The sequence below is a fragment of the Pagrus pagrus genome (genome assembly GCF_965226575.1).
Source record: "Pagrus pagrus genome assembly, chromosome: 14".
NCBI classification, from domain to species: domain Eukaryota; kingdom Metazoa; phylum Chordata; class Actinopteri; order Spariformes; family Sparidae; genus Pagrus; species Pagrus pagrus.
Genome location: NC_140198.1, coordinates 18,025,365 through 18,049,303, shown reverse-complemented (window position 1 = coordinate 18,049,303; position 23,939 = coordinate 18,025,365). Strand labels below are relative to the sequence as shown.

The window sequence follows — 23,939 nt, the reverse complement described above, 5'->3', positions numbered from 1 at the left end:
GATTAACGAGCGACCCTGTTAGCATTTACAGACAGCAGACAGCTGCTAGAGCCGTCGAGCTCTGGAGGTGATAGCCATGGGCAGAGCTCCTGGAGGAATGAACACCCGCAGCCGAGGAGAGCGGTTTGTTTTTAAAATTTTTGGTATCTTCACTATCGCATCTGAGCCTGTCTGCACCTGCTAAATGGAGGGAAAATGTACTTCATGAACGTACAGAGGAGATGGGAAAAAGTAAAGTCACTGCAGGATAACAGAAAGAAACAGAGTATCTGGCGACTGCTCACTCTGGTCAGAGAGAAAACTGAACACAAACACAGACACCCTTGGTGACTGATGTTGTTCAAGCTTCACATCTGTAAAGTTTCTGTAATACATCTTGCACAGTTTTGATATTATTATATTGACAATGTCCACAGACAGACAGACAGACAAATAAACAAATACTCAAAACCACTTCTGTGGTATTTCCTCCCACAGTAGATGTCTCAAGACTGGTCGCAGCCTGAGATCCATGTGATAAAGACAAAACAGACAGCTGCAAAGAATTTGACTTTATTTGATATTGACCACGTTTGTTGGTTTGTTTAAGAAATCCCTGGAATTTATACAGATGATATGTACAGGTTCAGCTTCCACTCGGTATTCTTGCATGCATTTGTCTTGTTTTAAAATACAAAAAGCTTATGTACATAAGTTTGAATGTTCTTGGCAGTGTAGTATTTAGACATGACTCACTGTTTCACTGTTTTCTTTGGATGACATGACACGTGTTAAGTCACAACAGGCAAAACTCTGATAGCTGTTGTGACATGTGAACCAATTACAGGCACAGATGTAATTAGTGCAGCAATGAAGAAGACTGTTGCACCCCCACATTATGAAATGTAGGTCAGCACCTCTTAAGTATCCTTGATGCAGACGTTCATTAAGTTCAGCTGCAGGTGTTAAAGGGAGTGTAACTTAAAAGCAACACGCAAACTTGCTCCCAGGCCTCATTAAATACCTTCCACAAAACCTATTTATAGTTGGAACTGTGCAACACAAGAACCATATGATGAAGAACTGGGTAGAAATGTTCTTGAGGTAAAACACTACATTCACAGATGATAACACACGCATCAAATCTAAAGCATGACAATCAGCTATTACTTTTGATCAATAGGTTTGCATACTGTATTATTTCCACTAAACAGAGCAAACATTTTAAAGGATACGCACATTTTTCTCAAGTCTGTCTTACTCACGTGCCCATACGTACGTTGAGATGGTTATCAGTCGCTAAAAGGAGATATCCCTTTTTGATGGGGGACAAAATCCACAGTCCTCATTCTGTGTAAATTATGAGGCTTCAGCAGCCTGAGTGAGATAAAAATAAAATGGTTTTCTTCCAATGTTTCTTCCCTCTCTGTGTCACCATTCCTCTGCCAAAGTTAGAGCCAATAGAAACACTATTCCAGGAAACAAGATGAGGAAGTTTCACACTTAAACTTAATAAAATTAAGTAAATCTAAACAGACACCCAACTGAATATTCTGGCTCAGACTGCTGAATCCTCATTAGCTATGAGATAGTCTCTATAAAAAGATATCTGCTTATTAATGCAGAATCGGTAGGCAAGGGACAGGATTTTGGTATCGGGAAGTGTTTGTAGTCCGAGAAGTATTGACCAATCACGTTCGAGCGTGCAACAGGCAACAGCCGTGCCTGTGGAGAGCAAAAGAGGTTCAGTGCATTGGCCGAAATGCATCCTTTTTGCATCTCAAGTTGCAAATCAGACTATATACAATGACACTCTCACCGAAGAGGAAGTCCTGGCCGGGATATCTGTTTTTACTGAAAGTCCCGAAACATGTTGCCCAGAGAGACTAAATTATCATCAAACGAGGGCTTACTGGTTTCACGGTTGCATTTCGGCCAATGCATCCCGGAACCCTAACCCTCTCCATAGGAACTGATCACCTGCATGCAACCATTGTAGGTATCCTGTCTACAATGTCGACAGTGGCTGCGATGAAAGGAATGATTTGCAATATGGCACACAAGACACACACAGTAAATCACAATCACTGCTCTTGCTAACAGTTCCAGCTTAGCTAACAGATACATGTTTCAGAGGGTGTTAACTGACAAAGAGCTGAAGGAAGCCACACAGTCTGGTAAGGTGCTGGCTCGCATACACATCAGAGTCAAAGGAAGGACAGGAAATCCCGCAGTTTAACTGCTATGACCTGGAGTTATATGAAGGTGTGAACATCACCTCCAGCATTTACCAGCAGGGTTGTGAATTCATTAAACACTTAATGCAATAAACACCGGATCAAAAGCAAACATAGCTGCACGATATTCACATTGACACACGTTGGCTGACATTACATGTCCTGGCAAGCAGTGGATGTTAACGAAAAAGCACATAAAAAAACAAATAAAAAAACAAATAAAAAAACGACATAAGGGGTGAGTCAGTCTAGCATATCCACCAGCAATAGAATAAAAGACAGAGTTGACTGGCAATCTTACAAGGAAAAAGAGTTTTCACGGTTGAGTTGCCACACGTTGTGGAAAAAGTGTTATTGAAAACACCCTATATTTAAGTTTTATCATGATAATACCAGCTCCGGAGAAGTTCGCAACAGATAGTAATTATTATCACGGATGGTTAGACCCTGTCCTCAGGCGAGAAAATGTCAAGCTGCGTGTGATTGTTCTCCCTGTCGTAAAATTCACATATGTCCGAAAATCAGCTTTAATACCAATTATTAGCCACAGCAGTAACCGCATCTGGTGATTTAACCACAAAATAATCCCTTTGTGTTCTAACTTTCTGTCCCTTTTCTCAACGCAGTTCAGTGTCAGTGTCACGAGAATACATTATTCGAGCTCGGTCCCAAAATGTCTTCGAACTATTCCGCATGAACAGAAAACATAAAGTAACAGTGAGTCATTTGGAAAAATGTCAACATATGAGACAGCAGTGCATACATACAATAAGTTATAGTCATAAAACATCAATTTTAGTCATCCAGAACCATTTTCAACTATTGATCTGCACAGTATCCCAAAGCTCCAGACTAACGTTTTATACTGGTTGCACTGGAACCCCTAACTTTTTCATTAAGGTGCACACAATAATACATTTCAGTTGAAGTTCTGAACACATTATTTGAATGATTGTGAATAGGAATAACCTCAATTGTTCAAAAAAAAGAAGAGAAAAGAAAATGTTTACTTGCACATGATAGATATTTGGGTGCATGTGCGACCAAAATAGTCGCACTCTGGCGCCCTGTATGTGAATCTAAACCCCCAACATAAGACACAGCAAACCTGAGGTAGGTCATACACCACTTCAACATCTTCTCTGTCTCTAAACCCGTAATTGAAGACAGACAAAGATTGTAGGAAGCTACCATCAGTCCTAATGCTTTTGCTGTGCGACTCCTGTTGCTCAGATATAGCCATCCAGCTTCTGTAATGCTAACATCGTGCTGTGTGCTACAATTTTCAGTTCATTTTTCAGATTTCACGTCACCTTGTGTTTCACTGTTCCACAACAAATGAACGTTTTACATGGTGATGAATGCAGCCAATACACTCGGCAGATGCGGTTCTAAGACGCAGCACACTGTTGCACACTTTGTGGTGTTATTCTCTTGTGCATGTGTCTATCCTTTAAAAAGCTGCTTGTTTGAACATTATATGGCAGCCAGGAGCATAAAAAATGACCTATCTGCAGCAGCACAAGGACATGTAAATGGATGAGGGTATTTCCAGGGACAGACTGTGTTTTAGTGATTGCAACAAGAGATCAGGAGACAAAGACATTCAAGGAAATTCAGTTGAATTTTCTGCATAACAAAAAGGAGTAACATGAGACATATTTTACATCCTGATAAACAGGAAGATGTGTATTATTTTGTATCACCGTGGAATCAATTCTTGGCACAAACTAAGTCAATACAGCCAATTCAGAGGAAGCAGGGCTTCTCAGGAACAGTAATCAAAGCAGGAAATCCGAACACGTTTGCACAGTGACAAAAGCTGATTTATGCTAGTCGTGTCAGAGTCAGTGAACTAAACCTCAAGTGCAAGTCCGTCAGATTTTGAACTGTCAACCATTAGAGCTTTAACTTAATTATCCTCCAGAATGGCAGCCAATCAAGAAGCTACTTATGTTACACGAAGTCTACACCACACCCTTGTGAACTGAGAAAACAATAAATATAATCTCATAAAAAACATCACAGATGCATTTCACAAACATAATAGTGTAATTACATGAGATGGCAGAAAAAAACAAAGAATACCCACCCATTAAGGCACAATATGTCACGTTTTTTAGATGTTACAATTCTCTTTAACATGATGATATTTGTGGACTTTCAAGGTGTTGAAGTGGCATTAAGTAGGCCTACAGCTGTTTCGATTTGTTACATCCTCACTAGACATAAAACTCCTCTCTAATTGCCGGGAAATTTGTGTCAACTACAGGCTGAACTAGAAAAACTGGGCAAGAGCTCATTTAACTGATGCCATATCAGCCTGTCACTCATAGACTTCAATACAGGTCCTCAGCTTCTCTTCAAAGGTGCATGTTCAAATGCAGTGCACTAGGGTGGAGCGAGTACTCTTCTGAAACATCCAGTACAGTAGTTTTTATAGAAAAATGTGTCAATATCTGTTCTCGTGATGAAGGAAAACCTTGTTGGGTGGTTGGCTGAAGTTTAGTCACTCGAGTGTAATAAAACAAACTTGATCTGTAAAAAGTTCCTTTCATCTTGTGAACAAAGATACAGATGATGGTGTACATCCCCACAGTGTACTGCACTTGCCTACAAATCGATGTAGTGAAGGACCAAATGTCTTTTTATTTTCTCTGAGCAAAAATAATGGTCAGTATTTTAACTTATGATATTCATAATTAACATATAATGTGTTTACTTTGATTTCCGCTACAATAATTTGAGTTTTTTTTACATGTTGGAGACCTGATTGAAAAATAAATGGTGCAACACAGTTGCCTGAGGGAATTCTCACTGATCCAACATACCAACCACTTGACAAGACAAGACTGATATTGCACTTCAGAAATAGCTGATAAATAAGAGGCAATAAGACAGAATAATACAGGGTGGGACTTAAGTGGATGATGATGAACTCTTGACTCGTGTTTTCCACTCAAACTCTGTATTATAGAGGTATCTTTATGCTGTCAACACCGCTTTTATTTCTATGAACTGGTGTGAAGATATGTCCTTTTTTTGCACAATAAGTGGTTTTCAAATTAACACCCATCTTCAGATACCAATTCAAAAGGTTTGACAGCTGTAACACTGATGGATTGTAAATGACACCTCTTGCTGCTTTCAGTCATTAAAGGATAAGTCCCACCAATGATGAAAATTAAGTTATTATCTTCTTGCACCCATGCCAACAGAAAGTCAGGTGAAGTTTCATAGTCCACAAAACATTTCTGGAGCTTCACAGCAAAACAGCGTTGAAGCAATCTCCTAAACAAAAGCAGACTGGCTCCATACAGCTCGTCATGTGTAATCAAAGTCTCCAGCAGCCCTGAGATCCCAAGTTGATTAGAAAAGACATTTGTACATCCTCTACTCACGGTCAAACTCGGCACCCACTTCAGAATGGTTAGTTGTTAATGCTTTTAGCTTAGCAGCTACAGTGAAAGTTCCAACTTTAAAAAGGGTATAAATGATTTTTCTTTTAATTCAATTTGGGATCACAGGGCTTCCAGAGACTTGTATGGCACCAGACAAGCTGTGTGAAGACATTTTATGTTTGTTTTTTTTCTTTTCAGTTTTTTATTTACATATAAAAACAAGTCCCCATCCACTTCAGTTGATTAGTAGAATGCTGAAACTCTGTTTTGCTGTGAAGCTCCAGAAATGTTTTGTGGACTACGAAACTTCACCTGACTTTCCATTGGCATGAGGGTGAGTAGATAATGACTTAATTTGTGTTTTTGTGTAAAGTTTTCTTTTCGGTTAACCAGGAGCATACAGGAAACACAAGTGAAATTTAAATTTTCAGCTGCACCGCAACTGTCAGGGCTGAGACGCACAAAGCAATAACACATAAATATCAAACAAATGAATAAATACATAAATAATTTCATTTCCCTGAAATAAAGAATTGTATCAGAATCCACATACAGCAGGGTGGCCTGGCAGTAAGATACGACCGTGCCACATGTGGAAGGTTTGCTAAGCAGCACTGAACCCCTTTTGGTGATCCAGAGGCCATTCACTCAGAACCGTGCACTCACAAACACATACAGTATAAACATGTTTCATCTGAGGTTATGCAAAGCAATAAACTCCTACCTAACATGGCACAGCCCATGTTCTGAACGCCACAGAAATGGCAAGTGATAATTGGCAATGACTGGGAAGAAAGTATAAAAGCTTTAGAAAAGTTAGAATACAGAATATTTTTTTCAAAAACAGAACCCTTGCATGTTCAGTGAAAATATGCTACAAAACGGGACCGTCGTGCTCTTGGCTGCAGCCGAGCACATGTTCTCACAGTGGTCAAGTGTCACATCCCCTGGTGCATGCAGGTTTGTATAGAGAAAGAGCATAGAGTTGCAAACGATTTGTACAGTAATCTAAACATGTCAAAACCACACCAGGGTATGAGAGAAAACAGAAGGCTGAATGTCTGCTTGCGTGACTTCTACTTCTCACGCTTCTCAGAGGTTAGCCTCGTGTTCTCCCTCAAAAAGCAGTGGAGATGTGATTGTTCAAATGCGATGCTTTGCAAATTAACTCGTGGCTACTTTTAAGTCAGGTTTGGCTGCTGAAAAAGGATACAGTATACAGTAGGGACCTGATGCAAACCATGTAAATAAAAAGCAGAACACTATACAATAAATTCAAAAAATTAATTTTCATGGTAAAAATAAATTCCACAAAAAGGAGAGAAACTCAAGAGCGTAAGAACATCTTGAGGTCAGTCAGTGGTTTGTGGCTGCGAGGCCAGCGTGCAGGTTCGGTCTCTTTAGTGAAAGAATGAGTCACGTGTCCGCCAATGTCTCCAACACCAGCATGGAAATGTTGTCAGTACTGCAGCACTTGCAGGCTCAATAATCACTGAGCATGTTGAGAGGGTAAAAGGTCATGCTATCGACCTCATTGTCTTGTCTGTCTCTTCTTGGCAAGTCCAAACTGTGCAGCTCACGCAGGAAACACACAGTCACGTTGCTAGTCCACACACATACAAGATGACCCCAGTAACTAGGAACAGGATACGAGTGAAAATGTGATGGACAGGAAGTGGGTGGCGGCTGACATCATATAAAGAGACAGAGGTATTTCCCCCTACTGTCTCCCGTTTCAGTCAGGCAGAAGCAGACTCCCAAAGACCCCCTGCTCACTGGGTCCTCGCCCCTAGAGGCTCTCTGGTCCCTGGTGACGGGGTTTGGGCTGGGGAGAGGGGTTGGCTGGATGACTGAAGGTCGGACGCAACATTCAGGCGTGTGTCAAACAGCTGACAGTTGCGTGGGCCTAGATGGAGGCAGATCCAGCAGAGCCTGAACGGTCACACCCACCTTCACCAGGCCGCGCTCTTCTAGGATGTGATGGGGCAGACACAGCTTGTCCTGAATTAGCCGAGAGATGTTTTTCATCAATTACGAGAGACTCGTTATGAAAAAGGTTTGTTTACTCAGATTACAAGAAATACAGAAACTTACCCACTCACTTACATGTTGTTGTAGCTAACCATACAGATTTATGAGCTGAGGTTTTGAAATATCTTCATCACAGATTCTCAAAACACATTATGTTTAATTAAAATGACCCATGTAAAAATTGTCAGTACTTTTATTGATAATTAAAGGATTAAGGATGTTCACGGTTGACTGAGCACATTAATGAAATGCATACAGCTCTTACCACAAAGATTCCTAATTAAATTTGTCAAGCAGAAGGGAGTGGTGCAGTGGTTTTGGAAACATTTCTATTAGTTAGGTGCAGCAGAACCTCTATTGATTGCATTGGATGAAGACATCTCAGTGACAGCTCCTTCAATACCTCAGCAAGTGTTATCAAAACTACGGAAGCAAATAAATCCACAAGGATATATGCAGTTATGAAGTGAAATCACTACTTGTGAGCTGAACATCAAACAGCACTGGATTTACAGCACGGAATTAATTCACATTTAAGGTTGTGCAATGTCAAAGTCTTGATTATAATGTTTGTTGTAGTTTTATTAACATTCATAAAAACACTTACATTTTTCTGATTTAAAAATTCAAGTGAAGCAAAAAATAAATAAATCTAGGTATGAAATCTTGTTGATATTCAGGCTTCAGGAACGTGAAAGCTTTTGTGACTGAAAAACTTTAATGAAATAATTTAATAATGATTTCAATTCATTCTTTCAAATATAACAAAGATATACCTTTACTGGTATTCAACATTTATTGTTCAGCAGCGGTTCAATTATGCCCATCAGCACCAATTGAGCTGAGTAATAAAATTAGCTTTCGTAATTTGGCTGGAGTGACCCGCAGGACACGTGTGAGCTCTGACTTTCAGAGTAGTGACGTCTCTAATGCTCGTAACGACTCTGAAACTCAGAGCGCCCATGTGTCCTTGACGACTCCGTAAGGACACTCCCACACAGAGTTTAAAAGCCTGCAACTCCCCTCCAGTGAGTTAGAACTGAAGAAGCCTCTTGGAGGAGCATCCTTTAATACCATTTGTGTGGAGGTGATTTTGACTATTCTCGGTATGTGTTGCAAGCTTAAGAATGTCTCTTATTCAGATGTCTGTATCTAGTGCAGTATAAAACTTTTAAAAGAAATTTCAAAAATCAGGCACACATTTGACAGATCTTAAAAAAATACCCGTGTTGGGTTAATGTTTTTATTTACATTATCGATGGGACATTTTTCCATCAGAGGGAGGCTCAGCTAAGTAAAATTGCAAGACCAGTGAGTGTGCGTGACAGGACTTTTGTGACTAACTTCATTAACAAGCTCGACTGTTAGTATTGAGATCATAAATCTGAAACAAAACGGTGTGGCAGGTAACGCATGAATGAGAATGATGGATTGCTAATAATATTACCTGTGGGACACCCATCTTCTTACAGGCATCCAAGAAGTTCTCCACATTCCTACGGCATTTAGCCATGCTGAGCTTTGGCTGGAGGCCACAACATCAATCATGTTAGTCATTTCAGAACAAACAAAGGCATTTTTAAAAAACAAGTGAGAAAAAAAACCCATTTAATCTTACAAAGTGTTACTTTCCAAGAATCTATAACTCTTAAGTAAGATAAAACGCTTCCATTTGTAGTGTCAGCGTGCTTACCACTGCAGGAGACGGTACATGGATGCTGGCGACGGAGCGGGGACAAATGTGATTGGCTAGATGGCAGAGAACCACCCCGTCCATCAGCGCAGCTCCAACATCGTCTGGGAGCAGCACCTTCAGTCTGGACTCTATGTTCTGCAAACGCATCAACAATGACCACATGAGATCTCTGTCTTCTCACAAACAAAGGCAAGTTTTGGTTGAACAAGAAGTTTTATTCATTTATTTCTCTTAAATTATTCGCAGTGAATTCTAGCTCTTCTCCCGACACCCTTCTGTTCTTTATTTTCCAGGAAGTATACACACAAATGCAAATGCTTAATCAGCAGAGAGTGTGTGTGGGTGTGACTGTAAACCAGCATCTTGCTATAAACACTAAGCGCAGTGCATGATTGTATGTTGCAGCACCAGTGTTACTGTTACGTTGATATATAATAAACTAAACTGAGACAAATATGAAATGTATGGCCCATTTAATTGACCTGAATGGAAGTTTGGCCACATAATAATAATATGGTTGTATATGGGGGGAGATGGTAACCCCTGTCTGTGTTCAAAGATGCTCTCCAGTGTTGACTGTGGGTGGCCTGCTTGGTCATTCTCCAGCCCCTCACTGAACTCCTTGTCAATTACCAACGACCCAGTCACAGTTGATGCTGTGGCCTGATTGCAGTGTCGCAAACATCCCCACCCAACCTCTTGTGTTGTGAAAGAAGTCAGTGTTGGGTTTGCCAGAGCAGGGAATGTCTGCTCTGTTCTTCTCATCATTGAAAGCATTGTCTGCGCACGTCTCGCGTTCCTGCTGTTGTTGTTCCCCGACACGCAGAAAGTCTTCATCTTATCTGTTTTGCTTTTATTCCATCTTTACATCATGTATTTTTTTAACATGCTTTGAAACTAGTGCTTGGGAAAGTTCCTAAAAGCCTGTGACTGATGTCTCCTTCCTTAAAGGTTATCAGATCATTTTAACCTGTCAAACTGCATGTAGACGTGTAGTAACAGCGGAACTGTCAGAGGTGTGATATTATCTGGTTGTTCAGAAACTGGTGGGTAAGGTAGGTCTTTAATGTGTTTTGACTGTCATACTTCCTATCATTAATTCTGATCTGACACAAGGCACTGACATCTTTATTTTTTCAGCGTAATTACCTCCCCCACGGGTTAGGGTTCCAGTTTTTTGGTTTCACTTTACCTGTTTGCCGGCAGAATAAAGAAAAATCTACACACCTGATTTTCATGAAACTTGGTGGAAGGGCGCCAAGAAAGAACCCATTACATTTTGGAGCAGATCTCAAAAGGAGGATACATAATTTATTTTCACCTTTCGTTAACATTATGTCAATATATCTTAAAATCCAGGAGAAGGTGGTAAAGTTCAATAGTGACAAAACATAGCTAATTGTAGGAATACAACAACTCTACTATAGGTGCAGGTCTGCGAGGGCCCTTCTTATTAACAAAGTGCCCGAAAGCCTTATGACTCTCCCGGCACATGACGCCATGTCTCCATCCTTGTAGTTCTAGACGATCAGTGTCACCTGAATCTTATCTCGTCAGTCATGTTTTAATGAAAGAACACTGTGTTATTTGGTAAAGGTGTGTCTGATTTTGATTTCTTTACTCATGCTCAGCTTCATAACAACACCTCTGTTTATATTCAGTAGCTCCAAATGGTGTGACGCTTCTGAGCTTAAGTTTGACAGAGATCATTAGTCATTCTCTTCATTCTGCTGACTCACGTTCAGTCATGTCATTTTGTCTTTGATCTTTTCTTGTAGGAGAAGACGGTGCCGTGGGCAGCAATTTACAGTCCATTAAGCGTCCTAATCTCCATCGATGGACGTATATTGTTCGTTCCAACTTTCTATTTTTGGGTCGCATTCATGTCAATTATAACAGCAATTCCAGCAGAATCTGGATCTTCATCCTACAGGAGATTCAAACTTGTACTTGCGTCTTTCTCCAATCTGTGTGAACGGTGTTCTTGAGCTCTGCCTCTCGCATGACTTTCTAGTCTGTAATCTTGTTTTGGCAACACCCGAAGTTGCTCGACGTCCTCCGGAATCCATCTTCTTCATATATGTTTACAATCTAATTTAATATGTTGGCACACGAGATCTACTGCATGTCTCTCTGTGCTGGTACATTTTTCCCCATGAAAGAGGGTTGCGGGTGTAGGGATTGAGCATGTCATATGCCGAATAGATTGTGAAGCTCCTAGAGGCGTTGTCATACAGAAGCAATTCTCTGACATGTGAAATACTTGGGTAATTATCCTGTCATTCGCATCAACAGCTAGTTATGAAACATCTCCTCCTCTACCAGAAGACTTGGCAGCCTACCAGACGTCTTTGTATTAGTGCTACATTATAAGTGGCAGATTTTAGAACGATGAATGTAGTTAAGCAATACATAAACCATAGGCAGCAGTTGAGGCTGAGGAAAGGGAGAGTTAATATTTGACTAACGATCATATTTGTTTTGACGTGACGACCCTGGAGGGCAACGACACCAGAAAGTATTAAACCACATGCCAGCGTAGCTCACATGACATGCACAAAACTCGCTTCTGCCGTCGCTACGTTTCACGTATCCATAATAGACAAACAAGTGACTTGTGAATAGTCTTACTTTAATAGGATGGCAGGATCCTACACAAATTAAGCCATTTCATATGGAGTGTTCCTTTTAATGATATAATTTAATGATCAGAGAGGCTGCTTTTAGTATTTTAAACATCCGTGCGGCAGTCATGTCTCTGCAGCAAAAATCGTGGCACATTTACACAACAAGACTGGCTAGCTGTAGTTATAAACTCCAAAGGACAGAGGAAACTCTCCAGAGAAAACAGAATTAAACTTCTGAAGTCAATATTTTTAGACAGCTCTGATGGAGCTCTGGATTCATCAGGAGGACGGCTACTTTATGAAGCTGAACTGCGTGCGTGACTTTGTGGATACGTAGAAGAACATTATTTAATATTAGATTCTGACCAATCCTGTCCGCCTGTCATGAAATAATCAATGAAGTTAGGCTGCTGTGCCTCGTGCGTAAATGCGCACAGGGGACACACTTACCATTTCTGCTGCTGGGGAATCGCTTCACGTAAAGTAATTAAAAATGTCCTAATGAAAGATGAATCATTTTACCCACCCACATTCCATCCTCTATTAATCCCAAGGTTATTTTCTATGACCTGGCCACCTGATTCACATATCATTCTGCGGATAGAACTGCAATTCATCACTAAACATGAATCAGAGCCTAAAGCAGTAAATTTAGGGAAGGGTTAGCCTTCTCAAGGCTTCATTACCTGCTGCCCCTGACATAAACTATTATAACAGCTGCTGAGAAAGTACGACTATCACTGCTAAAAACTACTGGTCTTACCACTAAAAAGTACTAGTGCTAAAATCTATCAATTCTACAAAGCAGTACTACTAAGAGTAAAATAAAAACTCTGACAGGAAGTTGGTAGTTTCTTGACTTCAGAAGTAACATCGACGCGGTCGGGGAGGTAACATGATCAGCCACAAGCGAAATGTTGAGAAAAATGTAACACGAAGCGCCTTTCACAATGAGATGAGTCAGTTCAGTACAGTATTACTCAACTTCTTAGAAACCAAGTGCCGACGTGACACTTCCATACCTTTAACTGAGTGCACTTGTTCATGTAAAGGTACAAACAATGGAACAAAAGCAGGATCTGGCAGGCTTTGACTTGTGCTTTGTGCAAAATGCATAAACAAGCTGTGCGGCTTCTGACCTGCCGCAAGAGTCCTATCTGTTCCATTTCCTCCCTCAAGTGCTCCATCTTCCTCCTCATGGTAAAACTGGGGTCCGTGGAGGTGTACTCCTGTCGGCTTCCTCTGGTGAAGGCTGGAATGATAAACAAAAAGAACACTGTTCTCAATTCGAGGTAACACACAGTGATAGTGACACAGTAACTACTGACTATCTAAGCAGGTCAACTTTAGGACAGTGTGATCAGAGATCCTGCTGTCCAGGAAAGTCTGCCAAGAACCAACGCTCTATATCTGATGATATCCACATGTGAAGTCTGAAAAAACTGCTATCTACTGTTCCATCTTTCCTTTTAAGATATTGTCAAGGAGTGGTTCAAACTTCTGACGTTATCTTTTACCTTTACGCTTCATCCTGCAACCAAATACGGGCACGTGAATATGCCACAACTCTGCTCTCCGGAAAAAAGTTTAGTAATAATTGCTGCAGAAATTCCTGAAGTAGTTACATGCCTCGGGGTACTATTCTTCACAGCTGGTGTTGCAAGATGAATACGTGAATCTGTGCACACTATCTTTCAAAAAAAAAGAAGGAACATGTGGGTGGGTGGGCACTGTTGCCAACAAAGTTCTGGCCCTGTTAATTCAAAGTGAATGTATGGACTTGTGTGGACTTCGAAGTGAGTCTAGTGAATTTATCTTGGTTTATCTAATAGAGTATTTTATGAAACTTTATACTTACTCTATACTATATAAACACTTTTAATAATTGATAATCCAAATTAAGAAAAGATGCTGAACATTGAACTTAATTTGCAGTTTGACTGTTGATCAGACAGAACTGTCGGTTTGAACCTGTCACTTTGGTTCTTTGGTTATCGTATACTGTGATGCCTTTGTCTCTAGTCTCAGCCCTGTTACCCTGTGAGGCAGATTAATTGCTGAGATCGTGTGATCATGTGATTTTGAGAATCCTTGCCAGGTGTCAAGTTATGCACTTTTGGCCGAACACAAAGTGGGTGAATCAGTGTGGGGCAGTGTTCTAAAAGGAACTACTGGCAGCTACAGTCGTGGTTTAAGTGTGACGACAAGCGAGAGAAGCGACTGTTAGTTTTGGGAACAACAACGTTGGCTCCTCCAGAGGTTAGCGTAGATTCTGCTACAGTAAATCATCCGTTATATCAGGAATTGAGAGTTTGTGTCATTGAAAGAAGAGCAAGAACAGCACTGAAAATAATGGGTTTCAGAGCCTGATCAGTTGAAGTTAGCCTGTGACACGCGGTGTTAGACAGGTGGTTCGACCAATCACCTGCCAGGTATGTTTTGAAAAGTGCCCTCCCTTTTCCAGATTAATGAGTAATAATAATATAATGATAGAACGCTGTTACATTGACTAGGCTACTTCTATTTTTGATACTCTAAGTGTATTTAAGAAACATTTTTAATGACTTAAATGTAATGGAGTACTTTCACAGTGTGGTATTAGTACTCCTACCCAAGAATCTGAACACTTCTTCCACTCCTCGTGATCTTACAAGTAACTAATAACAAGACATCATTTACAAGATGTCTCAGTAAATGATGTCTTGTGCTGAAACAAGATTTATTGGTGCACAATAATATAAAACACGTCAGGGACAGACAAAGAGTCATCAGTCATGCTGTGCCTTGACTTGACTGTTAATGGACTGATATAGAACAGATCAACAGTTCCTCAGAAACCTCCCTCACTTCCAGAGAAAGGAGGACTCCACCTATAAAAATATTTTGGCTTCATTTGAAGAGAGTTCACATCGCAACAGATATGGGTTACAATGAAGCACTGTCTCACTGTTTATGGTAGCAGCCATGAGCCAAATGCCCCAAAACTAAACTCTATTTATATTCTATTCATTTTCTTTTTTTCATTTTCATTCTTATGTAAGCTCTAAGTATCTATTTGGTTTCTTCAGCAGAGGTCAATAAATGGTCACGCTTAATGTGAATATCCTCACATACATGGGTGATATCATACATTTCAACCACCCCTGTAGAAGATTATAACCCTTTGGCAACATATTTTTAAGCCCAGGTTCCACGATTATTACTGCAGTGAAAAGGAAAAACACTGTGCCACAGTAAAGGTCATATCCAACAAGCACATGTATTTTACCTGATCTGGGCTTTAGTCCAAACACCGTCAGAGTGGTGCTGAAGTCAGCGCTGCGTAGGCCCTCCTGAAGACCAAACATTCGTCACAATCAGAATTTGGCATTTTGAGAGCACTGAAAGATGTTCTGAGACGATAAGCTCTCTAGATTTCTATCCACACGGGAAGTTTTGTCACACCCACCTCGCAGTCGTCATTTCCACCGGAGTTTTTCCGAGCGCTCTGACACTTGTACTGTCAGGAGAGAACAAACACGTTCTTTTAATTATTTAACACTAATTATTTGGCTTCATTTCTATTCATGGTTTCCGCTCAGACGGGTGTTCGACTATGGATGCCCACTTGAAATGGAAAAAAATAATCATCATACATTCTTTCACTATCTTAAATCAACATAAGTGTACCAACAAAAGCTCTTGAGAAAACTAGACACTTCTGATGAAAGAATCTCTCATCTCATGTGTTCACATCACTTTTTAAACCTATTAAAAGTGTGTCTGTGGTTTTGTCCGGATTTGTACATGTTGCTGTAAGAATTTTTAAACGCAACCTTTCGGTTCTGTGAGTACCACAGACAAAAATCTATTGTTCCCATAAGCTTGCGTAGGAATGGGGATTTTACAGATGTTTATCTACAAATCTATCAAAACAAACACAACCGGGAATTTTTCATCAGGCGACTAGTGAGGTGTGTTCTGCGGAATATCTCTTTCAACCAACCATACATTTTAGGACATGTGCATGTTCACACCTTCAAATAATCTTTTCTCAGGTACTTGTTCCGCCTGCGGTCTTCGTTCTGGTTCAGGACAGGCGGGACCTCGGGCCAATTTGGCTCCGAGTCTGACTGATCCGTCTTCAGGCTGCTGTCAAAGGAGCAGGAAGAAGAAGGCTGCAAAGGCAAACATTTTAAATTAGAATCGTTTTCTGCATCCTCAAGGGAGACAACATGACACAAGGAATGGGAGGTGCTACCACAAACTAGGTTACTGAGAGACATGAGAAATGTGTTTGCTTTGAAGAGAGAGTTTTTACCTGTCCGCTAAGCACTGATGCTCCGCTACTTCCTTCATCCAGAGAAGCGCTAGAATAAAGACATGAGTAGCATCAGATGACTTTTACATTCAGGTAACATTAAAGACACTATAGATGACAGCAAGCATATGTTACTTTTCTGTCACCAGATAGACAACAGCCCTTTTTGGATTAAAAAAAACTGTGAAAGTGCCGGCACCAAGTTATATAAGCTAGAAGCACCACGCCTAAAAGCTGCTGTGTTGCATTTGCATGTCAATCAATTAAAACCACAGTTCATGATGTTCTTTTCTTCCCCAAAGAAAGAAGGACAGTAGGAGAAGAGATCTGTGGTTTTGGGCTGTCAGGAAGTAGGATGAAAATGTCGGGATCTGTGGGATCCAGCCAGTCAGTATGTTTCCGTCAGGAGCAGAGGGTGTTTTACCATTAATAAATAAATTAGGCTGACCTAGCTGGCTCATACAAAAAGTTTTTTTGTATCAACACAAACAGATCTGGTTCACCACAGCGATGTTATTGGTTTACAGTAAAGTCACATTGGACAGACTTCAAAACACAGAATCTGTCTTAATGACAGAGAAATGGACAGATGACAGAAATACATCACCAGGACATTCAATAAGGTATTTGTGAATGTCAGGTTAGTCCACTGCGATCGAGGCAGACTTTAAAGACACCTATGAACCCCTATTTCTTTAATTTTTTTGACTGGCCACCGGATTTGGGCTCCTATTTGCTACAAAGCAATTCGGTATTCTTATTTTATGGTATTACCTTGGCAGAGACGATAGAATTTACGCAAAAGTACACAGATGGACCTTAATATTCAACTAATAATTGGAATAAGAGCCCAGTCAGAATAAAAATAACTCATGGAACTGAGAGACCAAGAGAGAGAGAGATCAACTACAGTAAATAACAATTACAGCAGACTGTATTACCCGGTATGTGGTCACCATTACCACATGACTACATGATACCACTGTGAACGTGACTGAACACCACATACCTACGAGCCGTCTGAGGTGGGGGCCTCGGCTTGCTGCTGGAGCTTCCGGAGTGACTCAGGAACCTGCAGTGGAAACGGAAGCAGGTTCAGGTTATAGAGTGACACAACTATAACACAAGAGTAATGGTCTATGACGCAGGTGGATTGTCCCAGTGTAAGTCATTTAGGACAGCAGTGACTCATGTTACCTGCAGAGGATCATCCGTTTTCAAAGACGTGCTTACAAACACAGATGTCCTGATAAAATAAAAATCCAGTGCTAACTCTGATTCACTGGAAGAGTCCTCAACTGAGCAACAATGGGCAACATGAACAGGCTTACTGGAAAAGTGAGATAATTCCACTTGTAAGATGAAAAAAAATTCTCATTCAAGCACAGAAACAGCTCAGATTACTTCATCGTGACTTACTGACAAGGACAAAAAACCCTGAAAAAATGAACCCTGTATTGGAATGGACGTTAGCATAGCATTATTATAACATGTTAAAAGTGCAATGTGCAAGAATTTTAGTTAAAAACTTAAAAAAATTAAATTATCAACAAAATATAAAGGAACTATTGATTATTAATGTTATGACGTCCATTGCAGAGATATCCTCTGAAGTTAGCATGCTAACCAGCTAGCTGCAGTCCAAAGCTCCCAGTCCAGACCGCTTGCTGCACGGCTAACTGAGTTAACTAGCTACAGCTAGCAGCAGTAAGAAGTTGCTATGGTGATTTACTGCCCCCTGTTTGTTCTGAGTATGACAGGTGGCCAATTCTTACATATTGCACCTTTAATATAGCATAGCAATAGCATTAATTGTGTCCTGTACACGTTGAGATAGAGACACACCAGAGCCCTTCTGTATTAATTAAGACCTGATCTGTGGTTATCATACAAACAGTGTGTAGGCGGTGATAAAGAAAGTCCATCCACCTGTGTGCCCGGCCGGTCACCCTCCGTCGGTGGATAAGACTCTCTGCTCTGCAAATTAAGGACCGTCGTCTAGAAGCCGTACATCAAACGTTCAGCCGCAGGGTTGAGGGAGAGAAAGTGGGGAACAAGAGAGAAAGTGATGCGAGGCTGATAAGGATTTGCAGAGGTGAAAGAGGTAAAAAGGTAACGATAGAGCGATATCTGGGGATAAAATTAAAAACGGTCTGGATGTTGAGGAAAACAGAACGAGAGAGGGTCTTTTCGTACGTTCTTCAGTTTCTGCATGCGAAATCTATAAAAGCTAATTGATATCAGATTCACACATGTCGCATGGTGAAGAAGGACGAAAACATAAGCAAGAGGAGGATGCAAGCAGTGCAGCGAATGGAAATCAAAAGTAACGGCAGAGTGTTTAGCTTTTTGTTACGTTGCGAGGAGAACAAGGAAAACCACACACCTGTTCTGCTGCTCCTGCTGCAAAAGCTGTACAGCAATCTTCCTCAGATCCAGCACCTCCTTCAGCTCATCATCCTCTTCCTCCACTAGCTGCTCCTTATCAGAACTGGAAGGGAAATTATTGTGATTAAACATTGTACACAGTTTACAATTTTGACTCAAGGGTTTAAACATTACCAATTACTGTGCATACAAATACATCATGCAAACAATTTAAAAGGTCCGTAAAGAGTAGAGAACACTCCGCATCTGCTACTCAACAAATTCAGAAAGTCTCTTCACAGAACACTGAAGCCTGTTTGACACAATCATGTGTATGTAAACTACATTATGTCATCTACTACCCTACAGCTACTCTTCAAACTCTCCACGTAACCCCTGGCAGTAGCAAAGGATGCCCTTGAGGTGCAAGTGCCCTTGACACAATCTGCACAATGAGCTTTGATAATGTCTGCTGTTGTTGCCATTTCTTGTAATAAAATATTTGGTACGGACCTGTCCATCAAATAGCTGGAAAAATATTCAAGCTGAGGCACGCAATGAGTATTTGCAGCTGGTGGTGAAAGGATGTGTTCGCCATCTGTCAGCTACTGTAAGCGCATGTCAGTACCGTGGGAAGAAGTTAACTTAACTCCTGATTTGCAATTGTTGATTTGTTTGCTCAGATATCTCGACGCCTTTTATTTCTGCTTTTTAGCGCTGCACTATTTTCAAAATAAAGGTGAATTAAAAATATCTAGAAAGTATTAGATTAACTGCAGAAGAGCTGCTCAGTGCCTCTGTGAACGTTTCATTTTATTGTTTTTACTGTAACTGCAGCCCTGGTGAGTCATACGAATCCCTGAACAGGTAAACTCCAACTACTTCCACAGAACTCTTTGTGCGGCCTGATTGACCTGCATGCTTTTTACGATGAATAAGAAAAGACAAAAAGTTTTCAGTGTTAGCTGTGTTGACTAATGAACTCACCCTGACTCTTCTTTCCAGCTCTCTTTATCTTTGCTTTGGTGAGACATGTTAAGAACTTTCTCCAGCTCCTGAAAAACACAGACACACACACACACTATGTCAGGAACCAATACCCTGAAATTGATTTAACCTCCTGGCGACCTTCCACTGATTGTCTTTAAATAACTTTCTGTTTTGGGCTGTATTCGTCCTTTAATAAACAGATGTGATTCATACCTTTATACAAGACACATGGCTGCTCTGCTGCCCATCACACTCTGACAGAGCAGAATCCTCGTCCGGATTTGGCTCTATAAAGTCATAGAGATCCTGATCTGATAGAGGGAGGAAGCATCCGCGTTCGTCATATAAACTCTCAATATCTTTAGGCACTTCATTCAACAACCCCCGAGTCTCTGTTATTGCTTTCAAAGGGGAATATGTGATACTTATTTTCGGTAACCTTTGCAAGAATCCATTTTGGAGAGGAGTGACAGGGCGTCAGCACGGGCTGTCTCTGAGACCTGAGAGTGCAGGCTGACGGTGTCGTCATCTGAAGGCTGCAGGGGAAGAAAAGAACGAGGAGTGAACTCTCGGTTTGGTTTAAATGAGCTCACGTGCTGGTCTTTGTACCTGCTTCTTAGTATTCCTCTTTTAAATATATGAATAGACATGTTTCCATTTAATTGTCATTTTCAGTTGAACTAGTCCAAATAAAGGCTGCAGAATATACTTTCACAGTCAGCTTCATTTGTTTTTTTCTGCCTTGTTGCTTTTCAAACCTTGTGGGAGAATCATTAATCTTAACATTTGAATCCCTATCTCTCAATGTTTATATTTTTTAGTACTCAGAATAGAGTTTGAGTTGTAAAGCTGTTGCTCGTGACATCTTGTCTGTTTGGCATTTGACTGTATAAATCTTAGATTAATGGATTAAGCATCTGATGTTGTTCTGCAGTCATGGTAGTGCTAATGTATGTGCATTACTCATGCAGTACTATGACTCAACAGCAACAGGGAGGTTACTTGTGTGTGGGGCACGAAGAACGCCCACGCACTGTGTTTTCAGGAGTTGGTGATTTCCAGGAAAAGCCCTCCTGCCAGCACAGACTAAGGGTGCACTCACACCAGGCAAACCATAGCGTGCCCAAGCATGTTTGATCCCTGAAGTCCAGATTGTTTGTCTAGTGTAAGCGCTCTCCCTTTCCCGGCCCTGGCACGGTTTGAAGAGGTGTGCAAGGTACGCAACTTGGACACACATGTACAAGAGATAACCATGCTCAGGCACGGTTGGGGCTGTAGCAATGTGAGTGCAGGCCAGCGGGGGGACTGGGGAGGAGGGACAATCGTGCTTCGGCATGGTACGGAAAAACTAGGCCAAGTGTGAGTGCGCCCTAAGAACCGCTCGCTTGAACCGGAAGTTGTTCTGGTAGACCATCTTGCAAGATCCTATTTCTGCTCTGAAGAGCGAGTGCACAAAAGAGCAGCCTTCCCAGAGGACTTTTAGCTGAACGCCATGACGTATAAATAATCCGTCTATGTTTCGCCCGCTCCAACGCACCCGATTCAAATGATCAGCCCATCAGCCCGACCCACTCATTTGAATCAAGTGTGTTAAAGCAGGCAAACACCAGTGCAACATATTCGATCAGGCTGCATTCTTAGTGTCAATACAACAGTAGGGACAGGCACTGGCAGCTTTAAGCAACAGCTGTGTTTTCTCTCTTCCCACGCATGTTTTGCTTTGGTTGTTCTTGCGGCTCTCTGCATCCTCAATAGGAGGGATTAAGAAGCAAGTGAGGGAAATGTGGATGCAATTTAAGAGACTTGGGTTGTACCCTTACCCTGTTATTTTCTATCTGTCCACCCTCAGAGAGCCGGTCACCCTTTATGACCCACCTGTCTGCCCACCTGCTTCCCATTAGCCAATCTTCCCAGTTGACATTCAAATAAAACAGACATTATAACGCCTAGATGCCATACCTACCTGACCATTATTTTGTCTTGTCTGCCAACCTTTGCATATGATCCTCAACTAATTTCTACTACTGCCTGCCCATTTTGGCATCTTTGGATTTGTTGCTATGAGCCTACTTTGCCACTGCAAGGCTTTTTTATCCTCTACTGAAGAGACTTTGTCTGACGACTGAGTGCTTTTGCCATATGTTAGATTTACTATTCTGAAAAAATGTACCAACCAACTAAATACTGACTAGAGGCAGCACTTAAACTTTGCTTAAAGGTCCAGTGTGTAGGATTTAGGGGAATCTACTGGCAGAGATGCAGCATAATATTAATAATAATGTCTTCATTAGTGTATAATCACCTGAAACTAAGAACCGTGTTCGCGTTTTAGTCGCCACGGTAGAGGAGGGTGAGGTGAGGAGTTTTCAGTTGGTTGCAATCTGTAATATCACCGCTAGATGCCATTAAATTCCTACACAGCGGACCTTTAACGTTGTGTCACATAGAAATTTCTACGGAAATGTCTCAAAATGTTCTGGCACACAAGAACATGCTCATCATGTGTTTTCAATGCCACCGGTCGATGTTGTGTTTGAACTCTGACCTCAGTTGTAGATAGCCTCTTGTCACCATTGTCACTACCAATTCCAGAGTCAGGACCGTGGTTCTTGCTAGGATAAAAATCTTCCATGCTGTAAATATACAAAACAAACTGCTCGTTAGGGATCTACTTTGCTAACAGGTGATAATCAAATCAAATCTGCAGGTTCTGAATCATTAACAGTAAACCATGAACTATGATCAAAGGAGAGCATGTGTAGATGGAAATAATATTTTTGAATATTTTATGATACATGATAAAGTAGGCGCATTGTGTGTCGTGTCATCAGTACCTATCTGTGAGTGGCTGTGGGAGGCAGCGTTTGCCGAGGGAGGGGAGGTCCAGGGTGTCCGGCTTCTTGTCCATCCTACACGCCTGGATGTTCAGGTACTTGAATATGTGCACTTTGCCCTTGAGACAAATCTGAAACAGACAAACGCACACAAGGTATCTCTAAAGGAGGAGTGTGTTCGTTTATCCACTAGATGGTGCAGTTGTACCAGGCTGATAGATTGTGAGGGACAAGCTGTCAACTCAACCACATACAAGAAACCAACAAAAAAGTTTGTGTATATATATATATATATATATATAATGTCTACATTATATGCACAAACATAACAATGAGGGGCATGCACTCACCTGTGCGGGTGGAGACTGCATAGGATTGTTGTCTAGGATGATGTGCTGCAGCTGCCTGAGTTTCCTGTAAGCTGCAGGAATCTCTGTGATCTTATTGCATGAGAAGTCAAGTCGGATGAGAGGCAGGTCAGCCAACTCTGCAGGTAGAAACGAGAAGAGGTTTGCATGCAGCTGTTGTTGAATGATATGGACTGTACGCTATGTTATGCTGGTTGGTTACAGCTCATCAGGACACTGCAACAACCAAAACTGTGCCAATTCCACGTTGGTCGTACTTCTAGGCCTATTGTATGCAGTAAGGTAACATTGATTTATTTGCAGTCTGATTATGTATCTTAATCACGCTTGACTCCAGCAACCCTTACACACACGTTTTGGTTGTGCCCTCCCCTACTTGTTTAAAGACCCTTTCACTGGCTTTAGCCTGAATTTATAGCCCAATGCATACTCAGCTATCTTGCCCCACTTGCCCAAAGGAGGATTCTTTTGCACTGGCAACCTCCTAAGCCACCAAACAACACCCTATGGATGAGTGATGTTTTGCTCCATTTAAGTCTTGCAAAAGACTAAATCTACACACCAAGGATCCAAGGATGGCTTTTAACCTTTTGAGATTGGGATGCACTGAGATTAGGTGGGATGGGAATGGTAACTAAGTTCTGTGAAAAATGTATATATTATTATTATATATTAAACTATATATTTTTAATTCAGTTTACTGTAGGGTTAGGGGTTAGGGTTGCGAAGAGGTATCTGCAACTTTGGTCCAAACTTGGTTTAAATGACCTTAACACACTATACTGAGTATAAATCTTCCATCAGCTAAAAGTGGTTTTAGCTGAACTGATGTCTACATGACAGCCAACATAAAACAACACAGTTGAGGTGTAACTCTTGGCTGGTGTGCGTGCCAAAAATGTCAACCTCAAACAATGACGGAACCTTTCGGAAGAACTCCGTGACAAAAAACAACAAACGACAATCAGTTAGCAGTGATTGACTGACCCTCAGGCAGCAAGTGAAGACAATTCTTCCTGATGTTGAGTTCCCGTAAGGCTTGAAGCCTCCCCACCTGAGCTGGCAGCGCCTGGATCTCATTACAGCTCACGTCCTGCAAGGGGAGACAA

The 23,939-nt window shown here is 41.1% G+C and overlaps 1 protein-coding gene across 3 annotated transcripts in view; it reads right to left on the bottom strand.

Moving 5' to 3' along the window:
• Positions 1–536: 536 nt before the first annotated feature.
• Positions 537–23,939, bottom strand: part of lrch2 (leucine-rich repeats and calponin homology (CH) domain containing 2) — a 34,317-nt gene continuing 10,914 nt past the window's right edge. Inside the window, exons 4-21 of one of the 3 annotated variants that reach the window (XM_084373307.1) lie at positions 23,818–23,923; positions 22,813–22,949; positions 22,463–22,593; positions 22,174–22,261; positions 20,068–20,164; positions 19,842–19,939; positions 19,626–19,693; positions 18,658–18,762; positions 18,201–18,269; positions 17,281–17,343; positions 16,272–16,320; positions 15,988–16,128; positions 15,420–15,470; positions 15,240–15,303; positions 13,111–13,223; positions 9,342–9,479; positions 9,096–9,173; positions 537–7,618 (exon numbers count right to left, since the gene is read on the bottom strand). In XM_084373307.1, coding sequence (XP_084229433.1) covers positions 7,499–7,618; positions 9,096–9,173; positions 9,342–9,479; positions 13,111–13,223; positions 15,240–15,303; positions 15,420–15,470; positions 15,988–16,128; positions 16,272–16,320; positions 17,281–17,343; positions 18,201–18,269; positions 18,658–18,762; positions 19,626–19,693; positions 19,842–19,939; positions 20,068–20,164; positions 22,174–22,261; positions 22,463–22,593; positions 22,813–22,949; positions 23,818–23,923 — 1,716 coding nt within the window. In that variant the 3' untranslated portion in view covers positions 537–7,498. The remainder of the gene's footprint in view (positions 7,619–9,095; positions 9,174–9,341; positions 9,480–13,110; positions 13,224–15,239; positions 15,304–15,419; positions 15,471–15,987; positions 16,129–16,271; positions 16,321–17,280; positions 17,344–18,200; positions 18,270–18,657; positions 18,763–19,625; positions 19,694–19,841; positions 19,940–20,067; positions 20,165–22,173; positions 22,262–22,462; positions 22,594–22,812; positions 22,950–23,817; positions 23,924–23,939) is intronic. The other 2 variants (XM_084373308.1, XM_084373309.1) reach the window with 2 other exon arrangements.